The 21,909-nt window shown below is 35.8% G+C and overlaps 2 protein-coding genes across 3 annotated transcripts in view; both read left to right on the top strand.

Moving 5' to 3' along the window:
• Nucleotides 1-5,578, top strand: part of LOC129731345 (SLIT and NTRK-like protein 4) — a 50,296-nt gene extending 44,718 nt beyond the window's left edge. Inside the window, exon 2 of the mRNA XM_055691243.1 lies at nucleotides 3,714-5,578. Coding sequence (XP_055547218.1) covers nucleotides 3,714-4,901 — 1,188 coding nt within the window. The 3' untranslated portion in view covers nucleotides 4,902-5,578. The remainder of the gene's footprint in view (nucleotides 1-3,713) is intronic.
• Nucleotides 5,579-16,972: 11,394 nt separating this feature from the next.
• Nucleotides 16,973-20,773, top strand: LOC129731552 (8-oxo-dGDP phosphatase NUDT18). 2 transcript variants are annotated; one of them, XM_055691639.1, is made up of 3 exons: nucleotides 16,973-17,141; nucleotides 17,541-17,769; nucleotides 18,349-20,773. In XM_055691639.1, exon 3 carries the CDS (start codon nucleotides 19,118-19,120, stop codon nucleotides 20,126-20,128), a length of 1,011 nt encoding a protein of 336 aa, XP_055547614.1. In that variant the 5' UTR covers nucleotides 16,973-17,141; nucleotides 17,541-17,769; nucleotides 18,349-19,117; the 3' UTR covers nucleotides 20,129-20,773. The 2 variants fall into 2 exon arrangements, with proteins under 2 accessions (XP_055547614.1, XP_055547615.1); XM_055691640.1 differs by lacking the exon at nucleotides 17,541-17,769.
• The last annotated feature ends 1,136 nt before the right edge of the window (nucleotides 20,774-21,909 follow it).

The raw sequence follows: 21,909 nt of genomic DNA, 5'->3' as shown, positions 1-21,909 counted from the left end.
ACAGAAGCCAAAAGTCGAGGATGTTGTCATTTCGATAAAACCAATCATTTTAAACGATTTGTTATTCGTCTTTGATCATATCCTATGGCCGATTCGTCGTGCATTTGCAGATTTTAAACACGCAAAGAATCAATGAATTTGGAACGTTCAAATAGTATGATACCACATTTAAATTATGTTGAGGCCTCTATATCGATCAAAGCAGGTGTAGTTTTCAATAATCTTTGAATTTCTTTTCTTTCCATAACTTTTGAGCCACATAACAAATTGTTATGAAGTTTGTTATTTGTAAGTTTGAGAGATGACTCGTTCGTATGACACTAGTTATGTTCAAATGAGTCATGTAATCTTTAAGATAATAGACTTTCGCTGTTTTATTATTAATTTAATACATAACGGTTTCTTAACTTCGATTATAATCAAATGAAATAGGAACGTACAGGGCAGCCAAAATTTTTTGAAACCACGTGTTCAATCATAATTCATCAGTTAACTCTTAACTAGCCCGCTCATCTGATAATAATATTGATCAAATCGGTTGTGTAGTTCCAGAGATAATGAAGTTTCGTGATTTTCACATTTCGGTACATTACAGACGAAATTACAGTCCGATTACAGTAAAATTCTATAGGGTGTTATGAGGCAGCTAGACTTATTATTTGACACTAATTTTGTGGAAATCGGGTCAGCCATCTCTGAGAAAAGTGAGTGAGTCCAAGTAGTCTTCGGAATATGTTCCTATTCATAGCTGGATTTCACATTTTTAAACATAACAGGCAAAGTAATGATCTGATTGCAAAGCAAATCAATAGGGTCTTATGGGGCAACTAGACCTTCCATTTGACACTGATTTTTTGAAAATCGGTCCAGCCATCTCTGAGAAACATGAGTGAGATTAAACAGTCCTAAAAACACGTTTCTTTTCATAACTTTTAAACCACATGTCCAATCTTTATAAAATTCAAAAGTTAAGGGTTTTTCAGGTAGCCCGTTCATTTGAAACCAATTTTGTTCAAATCGGTTATGTAGTTTTAGAGATAATGTTGTTTCATGATTTTTACCTTTTGATACATAACCTCTAAACTAAAAATCCGATTACAATATTTGCAATTAATTTCATGAAAATCGGACCAGCCATCTCTGAGAAAAGTGAGTGAGAATAAAAATCTGCACATACACACACACACACACACACACACACACACACACACACACACACACACACACACACACACACACACACACACACACATACACACACACAAATGCTCAGCTCGTCGAGCTGAGTCGAGTGATATATGCCATTCGGCCCTTTGGAGCACTTTTATATCTTCGGTTTTGCAAGTGATTGCTATACCTTTCTAGGAGAAAGGCAAAAAATATAAAATAAACTCATTCTTAGGTTTTGGAAAAGTATTTTAGCCAGATATTTTCCAACATTCATGGATATAAATATCAGTTGGAGTTACAGCTCTGTAAAATACTGGTCAGGTGGCTCAAAGCCACAATATATTACAAAGTTTTTTTTAACAAAGCAAATTAAAGTTCTTGTATCCTAAACGGTAAGTCAATTTTTAATAAATAATAATTAAATTGGATATGGGACAGAAAGGATTCAGTGGCCAACTACATATTGAGAATAATAATTAAACATATTAATCAAATTGATATATGATGATTAAACGATGTAGGATTTTACCAACAATAAGCAAAGAGAACAGCATGATGTTTGTTAATAATGCGAGATGTATAATACTTAAACAACATACACTTTACCGGTTCGACAAAATGATTCCCCCGAGAGCTCATATAATCAATTAATGAAAACTTTTTGGCCAAATGGGCTACCACCTGAGGGCGCACTTTATGAAGTGTGTTCTGGGAATAACGAAACGAAATACAATCTGAATGGTTTTGATTTATACAGCCAGTGGTGAGTAATTAATACGATTGCAAGTTTGTTTCTGATTTGTTGGCAGCTACACATTCGACAAACAGATTTTTGTAAGCATCAATTTTGATTGATGGTAAATACGAGTGAAGCGTACCGGTGTGTAATCGGGTTTTATTGGAACACTGGAATTGGAAAAAAATTGGGAAAGGTTGTTGGAAAAATGCCCTTGACCTGCAGTTCTGTTCTTTGATGAACGACGCAATGTAAGCATGGCAGTCATTTCCACACCTAAATTGAACAAACATTTTTGATGGCTGAATCTTATAAATTAATCTTAAGAAAGTGACTATAATATTAATAGCAATGAGCCACAGCCTATTCTCAGCGGTGTAGTACAGTAAAGCAATGCCTATACGACCTAGGCCTTCCGAAACTGAATATGTACCAAGATTGTTTAATATAAGTAGCTATAATTTATGGCAAAAGTTGCCCGATAATGAAAAGTAAGCTCCTGGACCAAGGTAATATGAGTAGACGGAAGGAAATCCTGAACTAGATTTCATCAATAAATTGAAACGCTTTTTGTGCATGCCACCCACCCAGCAGATTGTCTGCTACCGGCACGATCCACGGTACCAGTGGAAAGTTTCTTCTAATAGCAATCAATTTGCCATTTTCCGTAAACACCCTGTTTTATGTCTCAGAGACCAAAAGAGGCGCCAAACCGTAACGAGATTGCCACATCGCCTTCCATCGGTCGCTCTGCTGCGATGTTGGTCCATCCGTAATACAGGGTAAATTTACACAAACAAAATAATATGCGTTACTTAAAATACCGAAGTATAAGTTTATTTTTTACCGTAAAAAAATATTTATTACAACAAAATAGCGGTTCAAATTTGTACAGAGCACGAGCGACGCATTACTTCAACTCAACACCATGTATCGAATCAGGATTCAACCTTCATCCCGGCGGATGAAGCATGAATGTGGGTGGACCGAATATAGTTTCAATTATGAAGGAAGTTATCGGGTGTGTACATCGTGGAAGGAGGATGGCATGTCGCTTTCGGTTTAGAGTCTAAAAACTAGCAGACGGCTTTATCGAGAATTCGGCCAAACATGTTGGTGAAGCCAAGTTGAGTAGCAGAGTAAAGCCGAAGGGATGAATGGAGATCATTACTAATATGAGTAAAGTTATACGACGACGGAGTTTTTGGAAAGAACGCATGTTGTATAAATTGCTTTTCCATATTGGAATTTGACTCGCCTGGAGCTATGGAAGCTGTTTTATTCATTTTTTTTTTTTTTCTGCAAATATTTCCTGTATCATAGTTTCTGATAGCGTCCTAACTATAAATATATTGTGGTACCTAATAATTCTGAGTGTTTTATTGTTGAATATATGTCTTGAAAGTTAGCAGAGTAATTGCTCGCCGTTCCTCCGTTTGTTTACGGAAAAACTTCATTCAAGTCTCTGAACACTAGATGCACTTTTAGGGCATAGCGTAATTCACAGAATTACATTTTATTTTTCCTTTGATAGTTTGTTCTTTTTTAATGCTTGTTTTAGTACAAACTTTCCAACATATGTCCATTTTCTACTCGTATATTACACAAGAGTTGCAATTCACACTGCTTTACATAAGACATGAAATGAGTATAAAAAATTTATTATCACTGTAATCTTCAACTTCAACTAAAAATAATCTAAAATGATAAATTCCAACCTCATGAGAATACCATCTTCTGCCATTCATGTGAATCGTTTTCAATACACAGCTAATAATTAACATTCTTTGTTCATTTTATCTTTTAGAATCAAAATAAAACGATGAACCCAATCAGCGTCGCACTGACTGTGCTCGCAATCATCGGCATTTCACGGGCGGATGACTGCGGAGAAAAGTTTCGTGGCAAATGCCGTTGTGGCCAGCAGATGTACAACTACCAAACGCGGTACGTCGTCAACTGCACCGACGAAGGCTTCCGAGATACAACCATCCTGGAGTATCTGCCACTGCAGACGGAGGTCGTCATATTCACCGGAAACTACATCGAAGAGCTGCCCTGGAACGTATTCGGTGCTATAAACGATCTCGCCAATCTGTCAATTGTCGACATGAGTAATAATCACATACGAGAAATCCGCGGCAAGACGTACCATCACGTTTCGAACGTAAAGCGACTGATTTTAAACCATAACAACTTGAGCATTTCACGCTACGATGATGACGAATACAATCATCACCACCCGAGAGTGTTCTCGAACTTTATTAATCTTATGGAGCTGCATTTAACTAATGCTTTTTCTGACAACACATCGGCAGAGCTATCTGCGGATCTTCACGATATTTTCGTGAGTAGTAACTTAACCAAACTAGTTAAGCTTCATCTGGAACAGAACGAAATATCCAAGTTTAATGACAAACGGGTGTTCTGCGATCTCCCAGCTTTATTAGATCTGCATCTGGGTGATAATCAACTGACAGAGATAAATTTTAACGTTTCCTGTTTAAGAAAACTCCGTTTCCTTGATTTAGAACGTAACAAATTCGAGGTTCTTCGACCACACGACATGGATATGCTCGACTCCGTACAGTCACACGAAGGACGGTTGGTCAATCTTATGGTGGATTTTACCTTCAACCCATTCAACTGCAGCTGTAATATATACCCCATGTATGAGTGGATGCGGAAAACGAACGTAACGGTTCGAAATCGAGAGAACCTTGTGTGTTTCCGTAACAAGAAGCATCAGGAACCGATTCTTTCCTTAAACATGAAAAAATGCCAAAAACCACGTTCCGGCAAACGGGACCACACGGTAACATTGATCTTTGTTCTGGTCTGTCTGAGTTGCATCCTGGCGGTGCTCGTTGGGTCGCTGATTTACGTTAGCAAGGATAAGCTGAAGACACTGATAACTCCAGTGGTTGATCACGTTTCGAAAAAGGTGCACTACACCACCATCAAAGACGAGGAAGCGCCCGAGCAGTATGTATGATGCAACGCAACAACCCGTAGGTGTCCGCGGGAAGAATACGTGTGAACAAGTGATCGAGATGAAGCCGTAGCAAAGGATCTAATCATATTCCCAGCCCCAAGTCTAGTAGTTAAGGTTAAGTCAAGTGCTGTAAATAATATTAAAATTTTAACTTCGTACTATTTAAATTACTAGTAACGAAGCATCAAATACTAATGCAACTAACGCTTAAAGCAAGGGAAGGTTAATAATGTAAGACATCGTTATTTGAATAGAAAGGAAAAAAACCCTAGGTTTATTAGTTGACAACAGTAATTGAAAATATTATTCGTTGTTAGTGTTAACATCGAGCACAGTCTAAACAACATATCCAGCATTAAGAAAAATTCGAGTAACTAGTTGAATTTGATGGCAATCAAAACTTACCCACATGCTTCTGACAAAGCGCATTTGTTTATGGAATTAACAGAAATAAGAAAAAAATCGCCATAGGACACAACGAGTACCATTGTTGCACAAACAATTGAACACACTCCATGCCGTAAGAATTAACTTTAACTCGTGTCAGTTTCATCCCGTCTACAAACATATATTGTACATCATTCACAAAGTTGAAATAATGAACAAACTTTCCTGCATACTGTAACAGTTACTTAAGTTATATAGAAAACTTTCTAATAAAGATTTATTGAAAATAAGTGATGTTTTGAATAAAACGCCGAATAAATATATCTGCTTCCAATATGCTATTGAGTTGGAGTTGAATTTTTAAAGTTAAAAAAAACGATACTGGCGAAATACTCTTTGAGTAGTTTGTTTGAGTACTATCATGGGAAAACTAGCTGACCCGGCAAACTTTGCCCCGCCTATTTTTGTGTTTAATACAATAATTTTGAACATACAAAATTCATTGATTTTTTGCGACTTGTTTATAGTATGTAAATGCACGACGAATCGGCCATAGGATATTATCAAAGTCAGAAGACAAATCGTTTGAAATGATTGGTTTGATCGAAATGACAACATCCTCGACTTTTGGCTTCTGTACATCGCCTCTATTCTGAAATTATCCACATTGGGTGGTACAGTCCATTTTCAAAATGGTGTCTGAGGTCAATTCTTATCTCCTTGCAACACTCTGGCTCCAGAGATACTCAATACACGCTTAACTTCATAATATTTTCTCGGTAAAGTAGAATACCGAACTACTTGAAAACATTTTCGTGTACCGTTGTTTCGTAACAAAATTACTAAAAAATCGGAAACCGAATGTGTTTACCGGAATACCGTAAATTTGTTGGCCGAAAAAATCCGTAAAACAGCAAATTTCCGAGATCAGTAAACTAAAATACCGAATCTCGGAAGCTTGACATAATTTAACCCTTAAATGCGCTATGTTGTTTTAAAACAACACTACTAAAACCGTTTTAAAATATACGTATTTTAGTATTTTTTAGAAATATAATTCATTTAAACAGCTCTCTAGACTCTAACGAAAAAAACTTAACAGCTGGAAGTACTGTATTTGAATGTTTTTTTTTTTTTTTTCAAATTTTGCTGTCAAAATCTCGGGAACGAAAAAAAACATGGCGAGATTCCCGAGTGGTGCTGACTGTCTTTGAAAATTAATTTTAAAATAAGGTTGGTGGTTAGTGAAAATGTCTGAATTATCAGTAATTATACTAAAAAAAGGTCAATTTTATAGTTACTGTTAACAAAAGTAATTGTTTCGACTTTATTCTGCGGTAAAGTCACAGTGTAGTTTAAAAACAACATGGTAATATTTGCACATTAAAAAGTAAATCTTTCAATTTTTTTATGCATATTGGTTAGTTTTAGAGCAGTAAACCTGTTAAACAAAGATTTTATGTTTTTAGATGATTTTTTAATGTCGTGCGCATTTAAGGGTTAACCGAGATCTCGTTGAACCAAAAACCGCTTTTACCGAGATTCCGAAAAATAGAACTGTCAAAATAACGAAAGATTCACTATCAGTTTTGTTCGTGTTTCGGTTTATATGTAAAAGGAACAGGTTTCGCGGTTAATTATCATTCCGGAGAAACATTAACCTAAAAAGTTGAGTAAGTATACAATATTATTTCTCAGATCTTGTTTGTGTTTATTAAAAATATAATACTAAAAGATAACAATTAATTCTTTCCTTGCTCAATTTTGTAGGTTAACGATTCACTTCGCAGGATAGAAGTTGCAGAGTTGAATGTTGTTTTATTTCCAGGAAGCAACAAAACTCTCCTGTTTCTACCAATGCTGTAATAAGTTGAATCATTTGACAAGATAATTAATAAAATTATACGGATAATCAATCGTTTTCATCATTTCCTGGATTTATCTGAGAAATCGCAAAATGCGTACTTCCGTAAATTTAACCGGAATTTTCGTAATAAATCGACAGTTGAAATTTCTGAGTCCCGGTAAAATATTACCGAGAATCTCGTTAAAGTTTGACAAGTTGTCAATTGTTGATTTTACAAAATCTCGGTATTTTGATGTATTACCGAGATTTTTACCGAGAACTCAGCTGTTGGTTTCTCGGTAATTCATTTTACCGCACTCGGTGATATTATCTAAGTGTGTACACACTTAGATTTTGTTGCCGAGAACTCAACAGCTGATAAATTCAGCAAAGTGTTCTACAAGTTTTCGGCAGAATTTTCAAGAACTTCGGCAAACGAGATGTCAATACATGCTGGCTCACGGTAGATCGATATATTTGCTGAATGTTCGTCGAAATATATTGCTGACATTTGTTAAAAACTTCGCTGAACTCGCTCAGCTGTTGGAAAGTTTGCCGAGATAAATTAAGTGTGTAGGGTGGTATTTGGTCACTTTCCGCTGTTTTCAGAAACCGGAAATCGCCATCTTGAATTTAAAAATAACATTTGGAGACATTTTCTGGCCTCTGGGTACTATTCTGGTTCCGGAAACACCCATCTTGAAAACCGGATGTTTGCATTCTCAATTTAAAAACGGCATCTGGAGTCGAGTCCTTGGCTCCTGCATCGACCCGATTATTTCAGGCTGTTTTCCGGAAAACCTAGTTGAAATAGCTGTTCAATTCGTACGGGAGACCTCCTTACCCTTCCAGAGCAATCACTATAAAAAATTTGTGTTTGTTTTGTATAAGAGCCCTTCCATCCAGAAGTGGAAGGAGTGTCGAAACGTCATGAAAATATTTTTTGCTCTTAAAAACATCCACATGCCAAATTTGGTTCCATTCACTATATTAGTTCTTTTTTTTGTTCACACAACTAATTTGATTAGTTCTTGAGTTGTTGAGAAATTTGTGTTTCACTTGTATGAGCCCTCTCTTTCAGAAGAAGGAGGGATCTCGAACAACCATGAAAATTTTTCTTGCTCTCAAAAACCTTAACATATGAAATTTGGTTCCATTTATTCGATTATTTCTCGAGATGAGCGAAAATTTGTGTTTCATTTGTAGGAAACTTTTCCCTTCCGTAAGAGGGAGGGGTGTAAAACTATTATGGACATATTTGTTATCCCTAAAAACTTTCACCTGCCAAATCAAATTCCGAAGCGAAATGTAGCACCGAAGCTATTGAATATTCAGTATGAAATATCGATCAAACAGTTTTATTTTTAAATTTTGCAACAATATTCTTAAATTTGTCTCAATTTTTTTTTTATTTTAGCCAAATTCATTAGTATGAAACTATAACACTTTTGAAATAAAAAATTTGTTATTTCCAACTTTAACGCTTCTTTGACTTGGATTTACGATGGATTTTTAAAAGAATGTACTTTCAATATAAATTATTGATTTTACTAATTGAAGGTAAGTTGTTTTGGAGTTCACAAATGTCACAAATGTAATTTGCGTCAACCTAGAACGTCAACCATAATCACAATCTGACAACTTAACTTATAATACTTCTTTGTCTACTCGTTTAACTCAAATTGTACAGCTGTGTGTGTTATATTTCATGGCAGTTATTGAAATTAATAAATGTTTGCATTTATGACAATGTATTCCAAAAAATACGTATGTTAAACTGAATTTATTTTGAAATAAATAAGTTGACCTATTGTGACTTTGCCCAAGTGACTGCTTCTATCTATCCGTGCTTGTGTATATTTTTTACCCTTTCTATTACGCTAACTACTCTACTACCTACAGCCTTGTTTCTCCTCCCAAGCATCGCTTATTTATTTTCTAGAAAAAGTTTCAACTATGTTTTCTTCTGGCGAATTTTATCACAAGAGGGACTTATTTGGCCAAGAGTTAGTCACAGTATTATGAATTTTAATGAGAAAGTAGCGTAAGTGGGGAGCCTGAGAATGCTTAAGAGGCCGTAAACATGCCACACGTTCTCATCCCCTTCCGTGGACAATCGTGAAGTTGTAAAACCCCATTCACTTCCCTCCTATTTGTCCAACTGAACACTTTTTTACAAAGAAAAATTCGGAAACGGTTTGTTTTTGTGGTTTATTCAGTGATTAAATATAAAAAATGTCGGCAAAAGAATAACAATAAAAATTTCAGATTCAGCCCAAAGCCACCGAGACTAGAAAAGTCATAAATCAAAAAAATCGCATCAAAATTCAGTAGCACTGGGAAACAAGCCAATAGATCCAAATAGGGAAAAGCTACAGCTTGATTCTAAATTTTGCTGTCAATATTTCTGAAGTTGAAAGAGACTAACCCAAAAAATAATTTCAATGCTGGCAATATTTGATAAAAAGGGAGCTGAAATGTTAATACCTCATTGGCAGTTGCCATCAAACCATCATAGAAATCCAAATACTTGCAAGCGCCTTTACGGTCTAGAGAAAACCGAAAAATATGGTCACAAATTATGCTTTGAATGATTGAAAACACTTCTAATCTCCAGAAAAACAACAGAATAGACCTCAAAGTCTACCCAATCCAAAATGGTTGCTAGCAAAACAAAATTTGAGACTAGCCAAAACTTAACTGAAAATTACTGAAACCAAAAAAATTGAAATAGCCAAAACAAAGGTTCATTTCTAGTTATGTTGAAGCCACTCGAAGGAATCGAATAGACCAAAAACAAAAAGAATTCAACAGTTAGTTCAATACGACTGAAAGCTTCTGTAGAAGCTAGAAAAATAAAAACTTCCCTGAAAGTTTAAAAAGATTATAAAAAACCGAACAAGTACACCGAATTCAACTCAAAATGTATAAAACGCTCCGAGAACCAACCTGACTGAAACCTTTTTAAACAGATAATAAAAAAATATATTATTTCAATTTCAGTTGAACAAGTTCTCAAACAAAAAACTGAAACAAGAAAACAGGAAAATCCAAAAAATTGAGCGGCAAGATAAGGCTTAAAGCTACTATCAAAAATTTTATTCTTAATTATTCTCAAAAAATCTTTAAATCGTTTCTTAACCCTGGAAAGATAATCTTATTTTGGCATTAAATTGATGCGGTTTTTGATGCAAATTTTGTTCGAAATTTAATAAGTGTTTATTACGATGTTAACACATCGATGCATAACAAATACCAGAATTCAGTTTTTTGAAAAACGAAAACGTTTTCGCCATATTTGAAAAGACGAGGGCAATGTCACTAAAAGCGAGGAGTCAAATTGACGCAGACCTGGGAGGGAGAAACGGATACGAAGCTGTGTGAGTGTCAAAATGAACCAGAATGAGATGACATTGACTGTCAATTTGAACCAAGGAAAAAAAGCATTTTTTGCGAAGAGTATTGTTATAACTGGAAGGTATCGCGTTGCTCGAAAAAACATTCATCGCAAACAGTTTTTGTATTCATTGTCGTTTTACAAAATATTTGGGTTTGTTTTTACGTAAAATAATAAATTTCATAAGCTTCAAGTAATAATCATGCTAGCGTACATCGATTAATAAACTTGCGCTTCTCATGATTTAAGGCGTTGGTTACAAATTCGAACCCACTTCATCAAGGTTGAACTCAAAACTCTGAAAAAACTTTCATGCAACGGCAAATTGAAAAAAACACAGACTCGAAAAATTAGTCTGTAATATTTGCACATTCAGTATTCCTTTGTTTGAGTTACATGCATGCGTTACAGCAAGAAGATAGTTACACGCTATCAGAAAACGACGCATGTGCGTGTTCTCTGTTTTGAGTGTAGTATTCGTTTCTCCCTCCCAGACGCAGACTACCTTTCCAGGGTTAAAGGGATTTTCATTGGATGAAATGAAATGAAATTTCATTGAACTGGTTTCATTTCGATGGACAACTAAAAATCGATTGGGTCATGACCCAAATAACTGAATGTCAAAATTTCTTGTCAAATTGAAGTTGACAACAAGATGTTAGATTTTTGAGGGGGAAGTAAAAAAAATTCTTTGAAAATATTCATTTGACTGATTTATAAAAATGTTCATTTAGAATTCATGAGACGTAATAAAAACCGATGAAAAGTAACAAATATTCATGAGAAATAACAAGGTTAAGAAAGAAATGAGACGTTGAACGTTTGCTTTGTTGTTGCGTTCTCATCAACTGCGATATTTTTCTGTCCTGATCCCAAAACTCTTATTTCCTCCCAAGAGCTAACGAGTCAATTCAAGCTTATTCTGTTTGAACTTTGCTTCTTAGATGATCTTTATTTTTCTTGTCAATGAAAGAGTTACTTGTTTTCGCTTGGAACCTTATGACAAATCCCTTTGCAGAATGTACGTACCTTATCGAAAACATTTGTTTGAATCTGCTTCCATATTTTCGATTTTGCATAATCGAAACAAACACTCCGCTTACCACTTATGAAATTTCAGTCATCTATCAGTCGACCCGCTAGTTGGGTCGTGTGGTGGTCCGACCAGTGAGTTTTGACTGTACTGGTTCCCGTGAGCTAGCACAAGCATATTTTCCTTTTTCGATGATTTTTATTTTTCTTGTCAATGTGTTTTCGCTTGGAACCTTATTGGCAAAAAAAAATGCAGAACGCTGGCAATAATATCGCCAAATTATCATGGTTTTCAAATATAAAATACCTTTTCGAAACTTATGTTTCAAATGGGTTGTTTAGCTATTCACGGATTTCTGATTTTTATATATCATCTAAAAGAGTGTAATTTTCTGTGTAAAACGTGATTTTAAATTTTTTTATATAATTGTACTTCGATTTTTAAATGAAGAATAAAAATTGCTCCAAATCGCTACAATGATAGTTGGTATAGGGGCGAACCACATACATAAGACATACGTAACACTCAGGAAGAAATCTTCCAAAAAAGTTGGTAAAAAATAAGCTACTCGCACTCTGAATAAAATCACTGTTAGAGTTGTTTTTGTAGGCAGTGTACCTGCGCAGCCCTGCATTTGTCTCGTTCTTACTCGAAAATGCTGCATTGATTTTGTACACGCTCACTCTGGGCTACTCAGCGGCTGAGTTGAATTTTAATCATTCTTTTCAGTTGTTCGAAGACGTCAAAAAATGAATATTAAACGGGACACAAACACTTATGGTTCTTACAATGTAAAAATTACCTTTTTTACCGACCGGTTTCGGGTAAGCCGTTACCCATCTACGGGGCGATGTCCAACTCCAACTCTGTGGTTGGACATCGCCCCGTAGATGGGTAACAGCTTACCCGAAACCGGTCGGTAAAAAAGGTAATTTTTACATTGTAAGAACCATAAGTGTTTGTGTCCCGTTTAATATTTATTCGCGAGTTCTTACGTTGCACTAAAATTTAAAATTTAAAGTCAAAAAATGAGTAGAATTAAATTGATCATGGCGGCAAATTTACTGAAGATTGGGTAACTGGTGTTTACGTGTTGGTTTTGTTATTTTTTTTTTGCAATTAAAAGCAAACAGCAAACCAAGCAAACCGTCTGAAAAAAGGAGCAAATAGAAATGTTTGAAATTAGTTGTTATCGGTAGGTAATTCATATTTGAAATGTTTGAAATTAGTTGTTATCGGTAGGTAATTCATTACCTACCGATAACAACTAATTTCAAACATTTCTATTTGCTCCTTTTTTCAGACGGTTTGCTTGGTTTGCTGTTTGCTTTTAATTGCAAAAAAAAAATAACAAAACCAACACGTAAGCACCAGTTACCCAATTTTCAGTAAATTTAAAATAATTGACTGCAACTAATGCCAATTTTTCTTTTTCACCAGGACTCGTTGGTTGGATATACGGCGAATAAATTCAAATATCTCCCGTGTCCCGGCGAACAAAGGTAAATTTCTTGAAATAAGCCTTTTTTGAAATAAAATTCATTTAAAATGCAAAATATAATAACATCGAGTTAATAATGATAATTTTTCCGAAATTCCCTCATTGAACCTTAAAGTACTCATTTTTGAGTCGAAAATGAGTAACTTTTACGGATCGCGCATCAGGTATAATATGGGTAATATTTACTCAATTTTTATAACATTCGGTGGTACTCAAAAATGAGTAGAACAACTTCTACTCAAGTTTGAGTACATACGGTTTTAGCGAAACTGATTAGGTTTTGACTCAGTTTTGGGTTATCCATAATGAGCGTGTATAAATAACTTTTTGACAGTTCCTTATGGGATTTTCTTTGGGGCTCGATTAAGCCGAAAAAAAAGAAAATTCATTTTGTTCATTATTTGTCGAGCAGTTGGATTGGATGAGGTACGGAATACTATGGGGCAACGTCTGAAAATCACGTTTTGCTTAGATAATGCTGCTCTTTCATATGACATAAACAACTGATATAGCTAAACAACTCAATTGGTTTACTTCTTTATTTTTTCACGTTATATTGCTTTTACATAATCGAAACAAACATTCGCTTACCCTTTGTGAAATTTCAGTTTTCTGTCAGTCGACCCAACTAGCGAATCGAATACGCTAGTTGGGTCGGATTAGTAACCCAGCCAGCGAATTTCGACTGTACAGCGGGAATTCATTAGTTGGTACATGACTGCCACCTAACTAGCGAATCATTATCGTTAGTTGGATGAACTAACAGCTGGGCTAATTCTTTCACAGGAGAGCGCCGATTGTTTGTTTTCTTTCTGCTTTAAAAAGATATCCTAATTTTATATCAATAAAACTATGTCAAAAAAAATACACTTTGCTCTTCTGCCTTACTGCTGTGGCAAATAATGAATGTATTTGGTAACTGCTATTTTATACAAAAAATAGACCTTCCCACTCTGCTTCATGCCTGGAAAAGCAAGATCACGACGCTGGATATTTCCGGTGAAGGCGTTGAAGAAATAAAAGAAAAAATTACACACAAAATGTAGATGCATAACATGTGGTCGGCGTGCGACCAGACCGAACCAAGCGCCAAAAACATTATTTTGAGTAATCGGCGTTGAAAGTTTTACCACCCCGTACGTTGTCTGCAAGCTACTGCAGGAAATTTTTGTTATAATGTTATTATGAACTGTTCGAATGATTTCATTTGTTCATAAGATAAGATTATTAAGATATTAAGATTATTAAGATAGATTATTAATTAATTTTCGCATCCACTTGTGTTAAAAACTCAATTTTCAAAAAAAAATGGCACTTGGTTCGATTAGGTCGCACGCCGACCATGTGTACTTTACTTACACAATGGAATAATGTAAAACCTCTCTTCCTACACTGAAAGAAATCGACACGACATTATAAAGTGTTTTCACTTCAATTCGCCCTACTGGTCAAAACATATAGAACTCATATGCGAAACACTTTAGAGTTATTCATCGTGCAACACCTTATTTTCAAAAGGAAAACACCTTCAATTCTGGTGTTATGACATATAGACATAAAGTGTTTGGATTTTAAATCTCAAATGAATGTTTACCGAGCTTCGAATGATTTTTATTCGATTTTAAAATGAAAACAGTTTTACGTGGATATGATTGCATATAATATTTTTTATTTATAAAATTAAAATTTCACTATAAAAAATCCATCACTAAATATAAACTATCCTTTTCTGTTGGAGAAGCCTGTAAAGCAAACAAAGATTTAAATTAGTTTAATTTAAATAATTGATGTTTTAGTAAACGAATACTTGCCTCTAGCGTAAAGATGTTTTTATCAAAATCTCTGTGATCTTGTGCTGGAAGGACGAAATAAGATTAGAATTCGATTCTTTTACGTGACATAAATCACTTACCTTCCAAACATTTACAGATGTAGTCTAGAAAATCCTCAAACTTATGAGCCGTATATGACACTCGTTGACTTTTCATCTGTCGCCATTTTTCTACTTTTTAGCCCAAACGGCACATCATTTGACATATAAAAACAAAACAAATCAACTGAAAGTGTTTCACACATGATAATCACTGTAATGAAACAGTGGGGCAGATTCAAGTGCAATTCACTTGAAAGGGATGTTGAAATCATACACTGAGAGAAAAGCACTTAAGAATTTCATAAGTTATAACTTATGAACATGCATAATTTTGATTTCATTAGACACTTATGCATTGCATATCAAGCTTATAAATTTCATAAGCATACATAAGGATTTTCATATGAACGTTATGTGCATCCCATACGCGTAACTTATGGTTTTCATAAACGGCAAAATTGTGAAAATTCCATGGTCATATCTTATAAAATCTGCAAAATGGCAGACCAGAATTGTTGATTTGTGCACCGTCAGACAAGTGTTAGAAGTTTTTAGATAAAGCTAAGCTGAAATTTGCACAGCTGGTGAAAATTGGAGCAAAAAACTGTAAGTACCTCTTTTCAAATACTATAGGTATATGGTATACATAAAGTCATCTATGTTTATTCTAGCAACTATTAAATTTTGTGATCGTTAAAATGGACAACGCTGACGACATTCGGCAAGAGGAATCAAAGGCGAACTTGTTTCCAGAATTTTAATCTCCATTTACTTGTACTGTTAACTATATATTTGTAATATATGCGAGTAAAGAATAAGTAAGAACTAGTGTAGAAAAGTTTTTTTAACAAAACATGTTAACATACCCTAGTAATATGAATTTCATGGCATCAATTATAAGCTTTATAACAGTAAACTGATGATATTCTTATTAATCTGTTTATGAAATTCACATTGAAAAGCTATGATTTTGATATGTTTGTTCTTTTAACATGCATACCAACGACCAATAAATTTTATAAGTATGACTTATGAAAATCGTTAGCAGTCGAGAACAAAATTTTCCCTCCGATTCATAAGCCAAACTTATGACTTTTATAAGGAATCCTTGTGGCGCAAAATCATAAGGGGTTCTTATGGAACTCAATAGTTATTTTCTCTGCGTGTACGTAAATGAAAGTGTTTCGCACATGATAATCACTGTGATGAAACAGTGGGGCAGATTCAAGTGCAATTCACCTGAAAGGGATGTTGGAATCATACGTAAGTGGAGTACGGCTCATGGATGTAAGTTGATGTGTGCGACAACTTGAAACGAAAGTGAAAAATGATTGAATTCGTTGAAAAAATTCTACAAATAACAATGCAGAGTCATTTTCATATCCAATTGATGGAACACTTGGATGGAGCGTGCCCAGTTTTTTCAGTGTATGTTCTTTGAACCCTCTTTTTTACACACAAAGTGATATTACCAAGTAAACACGTGAATGCAACGTAAATTTACGTAAACCTGAGTGTTTTCACTGGTTTAGGTAAATAATACGCATAAAAATTGGTGAAAACAACGCAACAGCTTAATAAAATGCGAATACTTAATTTTGGGTAAAAAATTGTATGGAGTTTTTGATATTGATATTGTTGATTCAAGGTATCCGATTTTACCTAAACGATGACTTCCGTGCAGGTACTTGAAAGTCGGTAAATCACTTTTACCTAAAAGTACCTTCCCGCACAGAAGGGCTGTTTTGCGTCAAAATTACGCATATTTGGGTATTTTTATTTTTCTGTGTAACCGAGCGAAGATGCCAGTAGTAGAAACGGGGTATTTGAAACAGTTTTGAGTGTGAAAATGGTCAACTTGTTTGTAAATGAATTCAGTCTATATCTATAGATAGGTAAAATCTATTTTGTTAGACATTATTACAAATTTCAATACACTCAGAACGCTCAGAACGAAAACAGAAAAGCTTATTAACTGGCCTCCCTTCACAACTCAAATTTTCCCGGTTGTGCCAATCTCTGATTTGACATTACTCTAGAGGTTTGTTTTGCTGATTACTTGATCATCGATAGTTGTATTATTATTTTCCTGTTTCCGATCAGATTAAGTTTATCTGTCTTGAGTTGAAAGCCTGTTGAAAGGATCCTGCTTCATCTATGGATTGCGTATTAAAGCATATGGCAGAGACTATTACAAAGTCTGGTAAGTGAATGAACGTAAATACTTATTTTATGAAGTTATCTAAACATTATGTCTGGTCTATTATTTAACCACGGAGCTCAATTCCAATAAATTCCTTGAATCAAATCTGCTACGGTTAATTGTTTTCAGAAGCTTCAGAGATACTAGACACAGTATTAGTCTAATATTACTTTTCACAAGAAATTATCATAGCTTCGTAATCCTATCATAGTGATTTTAATCCTTTCTATGCTGTTATACCTTTATTCTTCTATTGAAATTTTAAACATGAACTAGGTAATTGTTTTCGCAATTCGTCAAAAATCAAGCAATAGGGAAAGTTCATGAAAAAAAAAATTAAAGAGAACGTAGCTACTAAACTAAGATTCAAATTTTCCAAAATGTCTACTCTGTCACCAGGGAAATGTTCAAAGCGAAATTCACATCACTCTGTCTAAGCTTCATTAGCGTAGAGCAACAGCAACACAGGAATCGTGAGTGGAATCTCAAGGTGATTTTTTTATTCGCTGTGTGTTTGTTTTGAATCTGAATGAACAAAACGGGAACAGGTTTCTCTCGCCACCACGGCACAGCTCTTCTCGTATACTTCGCGTAGTGGCGAATCAGTGTTGACTATGCATCTTAAGTGGTAAGAAATTGGTTTATAGAAGCTTATATCTACATTTTTTTTTATTTTTGGATAATACAAGTACAAAAATTGCATGTTTCCTGACGATCACTTTAACATCATCATGGCACGGTATCGACAATTCTGTAGCTGCTTAATATTTAGATTATGTGTTATGTCATGATTATCTTAGAGCTCTCGATATTATCACACTCAAGCATAGCTTGACGCAACATTGCTTTGAAACCTGTTTTCAACCGACAATAACTATTTGCCTCAGTTTTCATTGATTTTCTCCAATTTTACATTATGAAGTATCAAAGTGATTTATTTAACCTAAACACAGATGGATTAAATGGGAAATAAAAAAAGACATTCATTTCCATTAAAAGTATTCTATCGGTATGATTCATAGAGTTATTCGGTAGGCTTTTGAAACTTTTCGCTCCCGATTGGCTTACTCCACTTTCTCTCGAGTCTAGGCGCTGTCGTTCATCTGTGCCACAAAGATTCGACTCACAGCAGCATAAAATGTGTGGAACTTCCGAGTAATTAGTTTTATTTCCTATTTCCGTTTCTCTTTTATTTTGCTGAAAACAGAGCATCAACATTCGTCTTGACCATCGTGGGGAACATAGAGGATACCGTTAGTGCTACAACGGCCGTTGCACCCGCCAACATCGCAGTTTTTGCAATAATAATGCCAAGTTCGAAATCATGAAATCATGCGACACGAAAATTGTTCATAATCGCTGAATTTTGTTAACCAAGTTGGCACGAATTCAAGCACGCAAGAGAGCGAAAGAATGTGACGAAAAGCGAAGCAAAGGAGAAGGTGAATGAATCTCGCATACTATAAACGTGGCAAGACACTAACAACAATCTCGAATTTGATCACAGCCTAAGCGGGCGGGCTTTTCAAATTATCGACTAGCTGGAGCCTGAAAAAAAAATAGGTTAAAACACTAGCGTAAAGAAAATAGACAAACGTACGACCGAGACGTTTGGCGTAGTATTCTCCATCGAAACAACCGCGCCCGAGTGTTCAAGCAAAAGAGAGGAGAGCAAAGCACCTGAAGAAGAGACCCTTAACTTGTTTTCCACCTGCGGTACCTCGCGGGCTCCAGCCAAAAACCACAGCTCCGTGAAGTAAGCAAGTTGCGCTTTAGTTTCGTTTTGTATTTCAAGGAGGCACGATTATTGGTGGTGCCGTCGACAATTGGAGTGATCAAAAACGCGATCGTCGAACTTTGCATGATTGGAATTTCAAGCACGCGAGGTATAGCACTAGCTGCTATCGAATCAGTTGTGTAGTTGGCAGTGAAGATTGTGTTTATTTTTTGTGGTATTGTATTAGAGTCTATCAAAAATGGAGACAAATCTACTTCGTGTTTTGGACGGTCAGGCGCTGGACGAGCTCACGAGTGAATTGTGCGATTTTTCCTTAGAGGAGCAGAACGCGGCCACAGAAGCGCAAGGAGTTAAGCCGCTGGCATCTTCAGACTATATTCCAATTATCGGCAAATCAGTGACCTATGTAGTAGCCTGTGTAATTGTTAACGACAGAAACGAAGTATTGATGATGCAAGAAGCAAAGGAATCATGCGCAGGGAAGTGGTATCTTCCTGCTGGTCGGATGGAAGCTGGAGAAACTATTGTAGAGGCAGGAGCGCGAGAAATTCTCGAAGAGACGGGATTAAAAGTAGATATTACAACACTGCTAGCTGTAGAATCAGCTGGTGGTACCTGGTTTCGATTCGTTTTAACCGGCAATGTTGTCGGTGGTGACCTAAAAACCCCTCCCCAAGCCGACCAAGAATCAATACAGGCTAAATGGGTTGAGGATTTGAATGAATTGAGTCTGAGAGCGAACGACATTCTACCGATTATAGATCTTGCCCGCAACCACAAGCGACGCAACCTCAAAGACCCAAACTGGCACAGAAACATTCTTCCAGCGAACAAAGCACATTACAAAAACTATCTGCGGATAGTGGTAGCCATCAAAAATAAATCAACCAACCAAATCTTCGTGCTGCTCAGCGAAAAAACCGCCTACCACTTCCCGACCGTCGAAATTCATCCCGGTCGTAGTATCCACTCGACGTTGAAGAAATTCATGATTGAGCTTTTCGGTGCCGATTTGCCCCAACACAGACCTCATGGTGTTCTGAGCGTTGAGCACCACACTACCAATTCTCAGCCAAATCCAACCGACGGAATCTGCGTCACTCTGCTCGTAGTTTGTCGACCATCGATCGAGAGCGTGTCTCTCATCGGCAAGTGTATTTGGCACGAGCTGAACAAGGAACTAGGCGCTAAATTAGCGATGACCGTTGCTGCTAAAAATTCCACTTTGTCGCTTCACGTCGTACGATAACTGAATACGTGGTTGTTTTGTTGTGCAGTTTTCCAATTCTGTTATAGGTCTGTTGTCAGTGCTTTTAAATATATTAACGAAGATGCGCAAAAATGTCGGTTTTCTCTTCAGTATGCTTTTTAAGAAAATTCTACTTTAATCTACTTAGCGTAATTCAACCCTACGCTCAGTTTACGAAGGCCTGGAAGCTTTCGAAATTGTGTTGAAAAGTGATTTTTTCTCAAGAGCAACAAAAACGTTAAAGAGATTGTAATGTGCCTATCGATTCGCGTCAGTGGTTAAACGTAGAAGATTGTTCAAGACAACCAAATCGAAGTATTTTTTACCAACGGAATCTCAAAACAGCTGTTTCTTGCTTTCGACCAAATTTGTGTGCATCGGACTTGAAAAACAACACTGAATCTAGCAAACCGAAAAGTATTTCTCGAGGAGAAAGAAAAATAACAAAATTGTTAATTAACTTCCCTCGTTCAACTCTTCGACCAAGATAAGACAGCCGCAATTGTGTTACAGTGAACATAGTAGTAGATACATCTATTTTGAAATTCGAAAATAAAATAAAAAATAGTTATAACTTCAACGAAAATAAACTTTGGAATAGTTTGAAGGTAATAAAGATAAAATTCTTCTGTATAATCGCAACAACGCTTGGTTTTAATGACGAGAGAAATACTTTTGCATTTATTGAAATAATAGTTGAAAAACGAAATTAAAACTCGAATTAAAAGGATCGAAATCATTTGACATTGTGCGTATTTTTGAAGTAGAATACTTCTCTCAGGAAGTTCGGCTATAAGGGATGTGAAATGAAAATCTAAAACCAAAAAAAGTGAAAAATATGTCCAATTTCAAATGCTAATAAATCGGTTAGTATTCGATGGTTTTCCTTCGTTCTTGTAGCAATAGATTGGATAATCTTCTAAGATTCTTCCCAAATGAAGATAATTGTAATTTTGTTATTCGCACTATTGTACTATTGAAAATAGTCAAGCCTTGTCAAAACGAAAAATTCGACCTCTGATTGGTCGTTATATGATTGCTTCCCAAGCACGGTCGACAGAATCATATACCTTGCAATTGAAAACATGCTATTTGGCCTATATAAGAGCTTGTTTCAGCCGGAGCCGCTCATAATAGTTCTAGACAGCGACAACAGCAGTCGTTCTTCCTTAGCAGCAGCACTAGCCCTGTGGTTGGTCACCACGTCTCAGGAGCAGTTAATTCCCCCACTGTTGAGGCAGCTCAATGGTTGTGATCAGCAACCGATTTTGAACCGCAAAATGCCTTTTTCAAGGCAAATGAAGAAATAATTGAAGGTTAATAATTTTCTGGCATCAACACAAGCAGACATTCTGTGCGGGATGCAATCAAATTCTCTTGTAGTTGTCAAATTTTTACTTTATTAAGTAAACCCCTCACTGTAGGGGCAGCGCAAAGGCTGCGATCAGCATAACCGACTTTGAATAATAAACTGCCCTGTTAGCTAATGCAGAGCTAATATGAAGTCGATTCAATCAATCAGCATAAACAGAATTTCGTCGTCTCCCAGCTGCCAAGTTGCAACATGATGCAACACGCAACAGCGAGCAAACGAAATCGCTTGATGTTACAAACCGCAATAAGATACGGGTTAAAACCGTTGCGTGTATGAGAGCGCCATCGGTGTTTTTTCACTGGATACAAAAATCATTTGCGAATTGTGGAATAATTTGTCTGAATAACATTAGGGAATGGTACAACTGAACTGAAAGGCGTGGCCTATTACGTAGCACCCTTCGGCT

The sequence above is a fragment of the Wyeomyia smithii genome, chromosome 3, assembly GCF_029784165.1.
Source record: "Wyeomyia smithii strain HCP4-BCI-WySm-NY-G18 chromosome 3, ASM2978416v1, whole genome shotgun sequence".
NCBI classification, from domain to species: Eukaryota; Metazoa; Arthropoda; class Insecta; order Diptera; family Culicidae; genus Wyeomyia; species Wyeomyia smithii.
The sequence above is the reverse complement of the archived record's forward strand: the minus strand, read 5'-3'. Positions and strand labels throughout refer to the sequence as shown.

Excerpts from the sequence above, each read along its gene's own strand:
- LOC129731552 (XM_055691640.1), top strand. The coding sequence starts at position 19,118 with ATGGAGACAAATCTACTTCGTGTTTTGGACGGTCAGGCGCTGGACGAG.